The sequence below is a fragment of the Aulonocara stuartgranti genome, assembly GCF_965226115.1.
Source record: "Aulonocara stuartgranti genome assembly, chromosome: 6".
Taxonomy (NCBI): domain Eukaryota; kingdom Metazoa; phylum Chordata; class Actinopteri; order Cichliformes; family Cichlidae; genus Aulonocara; species Aulonocara stuartgranti.
The window spans coordinates 1,961,529-1,971,335 of NC_138944.1; the positions used below are offsets into that span (position 1 = coordinate 1,961,529).

Sequence of the window (9,807 nt, forward strand, 5' to 3'; positions counted from 1 at the left end):
GTGACCCTGTGTGTCCCTGTGTGTCTCTGTGTGACCCTGTGTGTCTCTGTGTCTCCCTGTGTGACCCTGTGTGTCCCTGTGTGTCTCTGTGTCTCCCTGTGTGACCCTGTGTGTCCCTGTGTGACCCTGTGTGTCCCTGTGTCTCCCTGTGTGTCTCTGTGTGTCTCTGTGTGTCCCTGTGTGACCCTGTGTGTCCCTGTGTGTCTCTGTGTGACCCTGTGTGTCCCTGTGTGTCTCTGTGTGTCTCTGTGTCTCTCTGTGTGTCCCTGTGTCTCCCTGTGTGTCTCTCTGTGTCCCTGTGTGACCCTGTGTGTCCCTGTGTGTCCCTGTGTGACCCTGTGTGTCCCTGTGTGTCCCTGTGTGACCCTGTGTGTCCCTGTGTGTCTCTGTGTGACCCTGTGTGTCCCTGTGTCTCTCTGTGTGTCTCTGTGTGTCCCTGTGTGACCCTGTGTGTCCCTGTGTGTCCCTGTGTGACCCTGTGTCTCCCTGTGTGTCTCTGTGTCTCCCTGTGTGACCCTGTGTGTCCCTGTGTGTCTCTGTGTCTCCCTGTGTGACCCTGTGTGTCTCTGTGTGTCTCTGTGTGACCCTGTGTGACCCTGTGTGTCCCTGTGTGTCTCTGTGTGACCCTGTGTCTCCCTGTGTGTCTCTGTGTCTCCCTGTGTGACCCTGTGTGTCCCTGTGTGTCTCTGTGTCTCCCTGTGTGACCCTGTGTGTCCCTGTGTGACCCTGTGTGTCTCTGTGTGTCTCTGTGTGACCCTGTGTGACCCTGTGTGTCCCTGTGTGTCTCTGTGTGACCCTGTGTGTCCCTGTGTCTCTCTGTGTGTCCCTGTGTCTCCCTGTGTGTCTCTGTGTGTCCCTGTGTGACCCTGTGTGTCCCTGTGTGTCCCTGTGTGACCCTGTGTCTCCCTGTGTGTCTCTGTGTCTCCCTGTGTGACCCTGTGTGACCCTGTGTCTCCCTGTGTGTCTCTGTGTGTCTCTGTGTGTCCCTGTGTGACCCTGTGTGTCTCTGTGTCTCTCTGTGTGTCCCTGTGTCTCCCTGTGTGTCCCTGTGTGTCTCTGTGTGACCCTGTGTGTCCCTGTGTCTCTCTGTGTGTCCCTGTGTCTCCCTGTGTGTCTCTGTGTGTCCCTGTGTGACCCTGTGTGTCCCTGTGTGTCCCTGTGTGACCCTGTGTCTCCCTGTGTGTCTCTGTGTCTCCCTGTGTGTCCCTGTGTGACCCTGTGTCTCCCTGTGTGTCTCTGTGTGTCTCTGTGTGTCCCTGTGTGACCCTGTGTGTCCCTGTGTGTCTCTGTGTGACCCTGTGTGTCCCTGTGTGTCTCTGTAGGGGCGATCGTGGCTCAAGAGTTGGGAGTTCGCCTTGTAATCGGAAGGTTGCCGGTTCGAGCCCCGGCTCGGACAGTCTCGGTCGTTGTGTCCTTGGGCAAGACACTTCACCCGTTGCCTACTGGTGGTGGTCAGAGGGCCCGGTGGCGCCAGTGTCCGGCAGCCTCGCCTCTGTCAGTGCGCCCCAGGGTGGCTGTGGCTACAATGTAGCTGCCATCACCAGTGTGTGAATGTGTGTGTGAATGGGTGGATGACTGAATATGTAAAGCGCTTTGGGGTCCTTAGGGACTAGTAAAGCTATACAAATACAGGCCATTTACCATTTCTGTGTGGCCACAAAGATCTGTGCAACAGTTCAGGGTAAATGAGATGTTAGAGGTTAATAATTTGGAGACTGTTTAAGATAAAATGACTCTTTGATGTGTGGTCCTGTCTCAGCAGCATTAAGTGGGAGCTGTTGTGTTCTTCTTTATTTCCTGGATGTGGATGTTTGTGTTAAACGTGGCCAAAGTGAACGATTAAGTCAAGTAGGGCGCTCGGTGTTTGTAATCCCTGTGAGTTAGAAGCTCAGGCTGTTCTAACACGAGTCCTTTTGTCAGGCTCGGTCTGCTGCTCGATACACTAATACAGTGTTTTTAATCACACAGCTGTAGCTGCAGCTCTCCTTTCACGTAATCTGCATCGGTGAACAACTAACACAAAAACAACAAGTGGCCCAGTATCTGCAGCATATTGGGTGGCCATGAGTCAGCTCTGACAGTAAAATCTCAAATCTTGCTCCCTCAGACGTGGAACGCTCCCCGGCTCTCGCTGAGAAGCAAAATAATTGGACCGCATTAAACAGATTTAGATAATGAAGCGCTCGGCACCCGCAGCACGAGCGCCGCGACCTCGACGGCCGCCGAGCCCCGTCATGTAAATGGTTGCGTAACAGTGTTGTTGCTTCATTAGCTTTGAAAGGCTGTTTATGACTTTCACATTTCAGTTTTAATTTTTGGATACTTGTGGTTTTGTCGAGTCATTTTTGCGTAAATGCTGAAACGTGAGAGAAACAAACAAGCGTCTCTTTGCTGAGGAGCGAGCCGGCGCTTTCTAATCCAGACTGTCGGTTTGTCGCCTTGTAGCTGTGCCGTGTTTACGGAAGCTCGTCCCGAGCCCAGAAAACAAGGGAAAACCTCTAAGAACCATCTTTGTTTCTCTTTACATTCCCCGACTGAAGCGCTGCGTCCACTCAGTCCTGGACCAGCAGGCAGCAGAGCACTGATTAATGGTTAATCCGACCCGGCTGATCTACAGAGTGGGCTCCTGATGGAAGTGTTGAAGTTGACCTAAAGCGGGCTGTAAATGAGAGCAGTATGATGGAGATGGAGTTGTACGTCACGGCCACGTTAGAGAAAGGTGGAGGTGGTCAACACGTACAAGTACCTCGGGCTGTGGGTGGACAACAACCTGGACTGGTCATGCAACACAGAGCACCTGTATAAAAAAGCCCAAAGCCGACTGTACTTCCTCAGGAGGCTGAGGTCTTTTAACATCTGCAGGAAGCTCCTGAGGATGTTTTACCAGTCGGTGGTTGCTGGAGTACTTTTCTATGCTGTGGTGTGCTGGGGGAGCAGCACAGCAAAGAAGGACTCATGCAGGCTGGAGAAACTGATCAGGAGGGCTAGCTCTGTGGTCGGCATGAAGCTGGACACTCTGGTGACAGTGGCATTGCTGGACATTATGAACAATGCTGGGCATCCTCTGCACACGGCCATAACTCCTCTCTGGAGGGGAGAGGGAGGGGAGACAGGAGGACAGAGGAGGGGGGAACAACTAAGCTGTAGTGCCTCTTCACCTCACTGTGCAATACTTTTTGTTAATATCCAACAGTGCAATAGACTTCAATACTTGAAACGTGCAGTTCCCTTGTATTCTTGTTCCTATTTATTCTATTTATCCCTTTCGTATATTTTATTTACACATGTCTCTGTATTTATATATATGTGTATATATAATATTCTGCTCACGTTCTGTAACTTGCTGTGCTCTTGGAAACAGAGGAACCCACCTGAGGGATTAATAAAGTTTTATCTTATCTGAAATGTGGTTGAGAAGCAGGGGGGCATTACTCATTCACATCTCCCACTCAGCTGGTTATGAATTCAGAGTGGGGACCTCTTTGTCACCAGCCGTAGTGGCTAATGTAGAAATATTAAAGGTTTACCACTTCGTTCATGGAATGTGACCATACGGGTCGGCCATGTCCGCGGGAATGTCGCCTGACTACAGCTGCGTCTCCCAGAACGACCCAACGATCCAATGGAAAGTGTGAAAGTGGGGCAGCGGCCCAATCTGTAGCCTGCTTTTAATCACACAGACCTCTGCAGCGTGGATGAGTCACTCGACTAGCTGTCGCCACCAGAGAACCAAGCTGCTCTCTAATTCCTGCTGTTTAAGACACCTTAGCTTTTTAGCTTTTATTGCTCGGTGGTGTCGTTCCAATTTTGTGATGTTGGTACACACCGTGCCTCCATTAAAACGTTTCTGGGTGGTGAAAGTAAAATGTGAAAGTCCCAGACACACAGTGAGGCTGCTGGTGCGACGCTGGTTAGAAAGTTGTTGCTTGAACTGTGGAGGATAGTGTGCGAGCAGGGCATGTTGGAGCTCTACTGCTGTGAAACGCTGCGTTTACCTTCAGGGGCGGGCTTTCCCAACCACCATCAGGCGCATTAGTGTGGACGTAGCCTCCGTTCAGCTGTTAATCAAGGGCCCTGATGGAAGCAGCTTTTGTGGTGTAACAGGACTCCAGAAGTCAGTTTGTCAGCGACTGTGAAGATCTGTGTTATCAGTGAATCCCGAGCTTTCAGGTGTTTACAGGGCATTAGCATTGCTAATTTGACATGACGGGGCGACCTGTGGTCAACACAGTTGACCCCGTAAACCCCGTCTGTCACCCTACATGAACTGGAGTAACCACAAAAACATCAGAGCGATGGGAACAGCAGGTTTTATATGAGAGGCACACGACCTGTTCCCAGCATACGGCCCAAAAATATGAGAATTGAATCAACATCGATCCGCTACAAAGATGTTTTTGATCTGTCCTGCAACATATTTAGTAACGGAGGCAGAGAACGAGCCTGCTGAGGTTTACTGGCTGAAAAAGTCGTCCCGATGACGTGAGGTCACAGACGAGTTTCACGGCAGCGAGTGCTCCTGGCTGCAAACAGGCTAAAGACTCCTGGACCGGTCGCCTTTTTTCCACCATCAGAAACAGTCTCAGCATTAAAGCTGGAGCAGTGCTCACTGTAGTCATGTCAGACTTCAGCTCTCGTGGCTTTTTCGTCCACCGCCGCTCTCGACTGCGGCCCAACATCCTAGGCGCTTTATGCTGCCTGGCAACCAGATGGTTTGGGTCTGCTACCAGGAGCTGCAGAAAGCTGAGTGAAGCAGAGAAAAGTGTGGAAAACTTGGGTTATTCCACCGAATGGAGCCCCCACCCCCCCGTCCCCGGCTGCTAATGCGTTCCTGAGCTAGAGCTCCATGCAGACGCTTCAGATGTAGTTTGATTTAGCAAAGGACAAAAACAAAGACTGATCACAGGAGATTTATGTTCTCTCAGGATGCAATTTGCTAATGGGAGAACAGTCGCTCTCACACCCTGCTGACACAGCTTCACTGGAGACCTTGACTCAAATTCAATTACAGCACATCTCCTCACGTTGATTCATCCTGACACAAAGCCAGGTCAGGGTGTCTCGACCTGTCGGTGGTGGTGGATCAGCTGCTGACGGCAGGGGTGGGGCGTCCCTGAGGTTTATCACCGCGCTGTTGTTTGCAGCACTGATTTACAGTCCCGCCCACTCGGCTCGCGGCTCTGTGACGCCAGCAACGCGTGAATTCGGAGACGGACGCACGTGTACAGCTCATGAAAAAACAAACACAGATGAGATTAATTGAATCTTTCATCTTTTCTTCCAGATGAAAGAATTAGAGACAACAAACTGATGCACACGCTCGGCTCGAGACGACCATAACAACATTTATCAGATGCCTCAGATCTGACTCTTGCAGATGGACAGAGAATAACAAGTGCTCACCTCCACACCCAGTGTGTTTTTGAGTGCAGGTTCTGGGTCAGTAATTCCACTCTGCTGCACATTAGTGGACCAAAGACGTGAGCTTTAAAGGGAGCGCTCGTGCTGGGTGAAACAGGAAAGGCTGTGACGTAGGTTTACTTAGGTTTATCCTAACAGGGTTTTAATTGTAGTAAAATACTGTAATTCTGTAATTATTAGGAAACCGTGATCTGCGTTACAACAGCTGCCATTTGTATTCATGCATCAGACGTGCAGCAGCCTCGTGACCACCATCAGCACCAGCTGCTGCTTCTGGATCTTCTCTCTTTGAGAGCTGCGTGGTAATGATTCTGAATCTGGGTTCATGTAGCCTGAGCGAGGCCTAAAGGTTCCGCCTGTAGAGGGCGCCGTTTGCTATTTATGTGCAGGTCAAAGACGAGAGGTTCGTGTTTCTGTTGGTGTGCAAATGGTGTCTAAAGTGGGTCACACTGACCGTTTTCTCCCTCTGAGATGGTGTAATCTACAGCAGTGTGAGACTTTTCAATGATCTTGTTTCCTCTCTCCTTTACCCCCGCAGAGGAGAAATATGTGACGATCCAGCCGTACACCAGCCAAGGAAAAGACGAGGTGAGCTTTGAGAAAGGGGTCACCGTGGAGGTCATCCAAAAGAACCTGGAGGGCTGGTGGTACATCAGGTGGGTAAACGGTGCACGCCGAACCCGCACATTTCACCGCGAGGCTGTTGCTCGTCGTTGTCTCGGCGATCAGAGCAACAATTTCCTGGAGCTCTCATTTGCATAATGGCGCCGAGAAGAAAGCGTTAACATATGGTGGCGTCAGGGCCGCCTGCGTGTTTGCACGTGTGTGTCGTTTACTCAGCCGGTGTGTATTTCCTCACAGTTGTTCAGTTCCTCGAGTCCCCGGGCGCTCCGCTGCACAGCTGATTACTATCACATGACGCCTTGTGGAGCCTCACATACCAACGCGTACACAAACATGGATCCAGAGCTCCTGTTTGAGGCGCGTACGCGAGCTGCCGTGTGTGCACTTGTCATGTACACTGACTGCTTTCCTAACAGCTTGTTCGCTCTTTGGCACTCCCTGCAGTGCACACAGAGTCATTTCTGAGCACCGTGTCCAACAGAAAATAATCCTGCAGATGCATGTCTGAGTCACGCTGCTCTCAGTGGGCCCTTCTTTAAACAGCAAAGTCCATGCATGAAGCTTTTTTAGTTACGGGGACTCCTTGTGGTCGCAGTTGGGAGTCGTGAAACGGAAAACAGGGAACAGTCGCGTCTCTTCTGTGCCGGGGAAATGACTCGGAGTTTCATTTGGAGCATTACTTATTGTTTCACTAAGCACTCTGAAATTACTCGTTTAGCATAACAATGTCTGCTTAAATGTGGGGAAGCAGCATCTCTTTGCATCTATTATGCATTCTCTTTACTTGCCTTTGGCTACTCACATCACCAGAATTAAAATTGTGCCTTTATTGCAACACACAGGATCTGACTCGGTGTGATTTCATGCATTTTTAAACACTCGAAATTGTGGAATTTTTCAGTTATTTATTAACTGTACGTATAGCTCATAGTGGCATCATGCACTAAGTTAGGATGGTACTCGAGTGCATTAAAGCTCTGCTGCGATACATTCAGTCATTACTCAAATCACACGTTTTTTTCTGAGTGTATTAAAATGCGCTAAATGAAGCTCCCATGCTGAGCTCATTACACTACTGTTACTACACAGCTGCAGTAGGAAACAGTAGCACACACACACACATGTATGTACCAAGGTGTACTGAATGCTGGCTCATTGTTGGGAGCAGAGCAGTGATGGAGAGGGAAGACCTGGATGTCAGCTGGAGTTTTAAAAAATGGCTTCAGCGAGAGATTCAATCAGTGTTAAAAAATAACATCATGATCTAAAGTCTAAATGAATTCAATTAATTTCAGTTTTATTTACACAGCGCCAAATCACAACAGCAGTCACCTCAAGCTGCTTTATATTGTAAGGTAGACCCTACAATAATACATACAGAGAAGAACCCAACAATCATATGAGCAGCACTTTGGCGACAGTGGGAAGGAAGAACTCCCTTTTAACAGGAAGAAACCTCCGGCAGAACCAGGCTCAGGGAGGGGCGGGGCCATCTGCTGTGATTGGTTGGGGTGAGAGAAGGAAGACAGGATAAAGACATGCTGTGGAATTCACTCCCGAATGCAGGCTCAAAGTGCTTTATGTTGGAAAATTGCAATATTAAATAAAGAGAGCGCTCCCTCCACCTGTGAGCAAGAACCTGGCAATAGCAGGAAGAAAGAACTCCCTTTTAGCAGGAAGAGAACCAGGATCAGGGAGGGTCAGGGGAAACTAATAAGAGTGAAACCTGAGATTTTGCAGTGGGACAGCAGGTCACTCCTGGCACAGTCTACTTCCTGCTCTGTGCTGTATGGAAAGGGCAGCTTTACCTGATCCTGAGTTCAATCATAATAATGAAGGGAACATAAACTCGATGTCATATTAAACGTTCTGTCTTTATGTGTTTGGGCTGCAGGTATTTAGGGAAAGAGGGCTGGGCCCCGGCCTCCTACTTGAAGAAGATTAAAGAGGATTTCTCCCCACGGAAGAAGACGCTGACGGGCCCCGTGGAGATCATCGGAAACATCATGGAGATCAGCAACCTGCTGCAAAAGAAGTCTGTTAGCGAGAAGGACATCCAGACAGACGGAGAGGGCGGAACCACGCCGGAACGCCACTTCTCCAAGAGCGAGATCAGCCTGCCGATGCCCTCCGAAATCAACGCCGCGACAGGCCGCAGGCTGAGCGCGGGCCGGGACACCAACAGCCCGTGTCTCGGAATAGCGGCGAGCGCCGCCCTGAATGAGAATAAAGCGAGAGGCGAGCCGGGCTCCCCGGCTGTTGCAAGAGTGGCACCGCACAGAGTGGAAATCGGTGAGAGAACGTGTTGTGTGTAAAGGTTAAAGTTCAGCCTAAAGCTTGAATGCAACATTAAGACGTGCCCCTTTCCATTTGTGCAGGATTCGGCGCCGTAGGTAAGCTACACGGCTGCTGCATCTAACCGCGCTCTGTCACACTAACCTTTGATGTGATAACATGCTCGGTGTGTGTTTCGGCCTCGGTTTCACTCACAAACTAAGAACCTGTGGTCAGTTTGTGGTTACTAAGACATCGCTCGGCTCCACCCATCCATCCTTTGGGACGAGCCCATTTTTTAACAAGCCGATGCTCCACACATGGCGTCCAAAGCCAGGACAAAATTAGTCTTTCAAATCTTACTTTTGCTTGTCTTTAAATATGTTGTCCTTTCCAGTGTGACATAATTCATCTTAGAACTAAATGTTTGGTGTTTGTTTGTTACAGCGAGTGTCAACCTTTTACTTTGGTCGTTTTTCTGAATTATTCTTAATAAAATCTTATTATTTTTAATCAGGGTCTCCTAATCTGCGGCAAAAACCTCCCCCCAGAAGAGACGCCAACTTGGTAAGACTCCAGTTTGGCTTCTGCTTACTGACAAACCCAGAGCGCCTTTCCTGCGTGCTCACTGATGTTGCCATGCTTCTGCTGAAGTACACGTGATCACAGTCGAGACTCTTCTTGTGTTTAAGAAGACAGCTGCAAAATCTTTCAGTGCAAGGATAAATACCAATAAATAATATAAAAAGAGAAAAAATCTAATTGGCTCTCAGACTACTGCAGGAGTTGCATAGCAACCATTGAGGCACATTTACACATTTTCAGCATGTCTGCGATTGTCCCGGTATCGCACGTGCACACCTTACATTTACCCTCATATTTATATATCATGATTGCATGCAGTCATAAATCACATCTTATGTTTTATGTGTGTCAGATACAGGATGGCTCAACGTGAGCGGCTCACTTCTCTCTCTCTTTGCTGTACAGGGCTTCCAGTTACCCAAGCCACCAGAGCCCCCTGCTGTGGAAGCAGAGTATTACACTATAGCAGATTTCCAGTCCTCGATCTCTGATGGCATCAGTTTCCGTGGAGGACAAAAGGCTGATGTAAGAGGCCAGATCTACAGTGCTGTCGCTCAGATGAGACGGGGCCTGTTGAATACGTATGCAGACTGAGTGCTCCCCCGATAGGCAGGAAAGCTGAGGCACAAAGGAGACGACCTTGGATACTGTGTGTGAAAGTGATGACGTAGACAGAATTCACTGTGCAGGATTCAGGATGAGGGTGGAGATAATGACAGAGATTCCTTCAGGGTTTTTTTATTAAGTTATACTGAGGTGATTCTTTTAACGACTGCAGTAACAGATGCATCATTGATCTTATTACAGTATTACTCAGTCTTTAATCACTAGTATGTAGCAAACACACACACATATATATATATATATATATATATATATATATATATATATATATAAGTGAGT

General features: G+C 49.0%; 1 protein-coding gene across 7 annotated transcripts in view; it reads left to right on the forward strand.

The window, feature by feature from the left end:
• sh3pxd2aa (SH3 and PX domains 2Aa) overlaps positions 1-9,807 on the forward strand; it is a 101,450-nt gene that overhangs the window by 82,576 nt on the left and 9,067 nt on the right. For 5 of the 7 annotated variants that reach the window (XM_082536304.1, XM_082536306.1, XM_082536308.1 and 2 more), the window contains 5 exons: positions 5,960-6,077; positions 7,940-8,337; positions 8,424-8,438; positions 8,837-8,886; positions 9,310-9,429. In XM_082536304.1, coding sequence (XP_082392430.1) covers positions 5,960-6,077; positions 7,940-8,337; positions 8,424-8,438; positions 8,837-8,886; positions 9,310-9,429 — 701 coding nt within the window. The remainder of the gene's footprint in view (positions 1-5,959; positions 6,078-7,939; positions 8,338-8,423; positions 8,439-8,836; positions 8,887-9,309; positions 9,430-9,807) is intronic. The other 2 variants (XM_082536305.1, XM_082536307.1) reach the window with 1 other exon arrangement.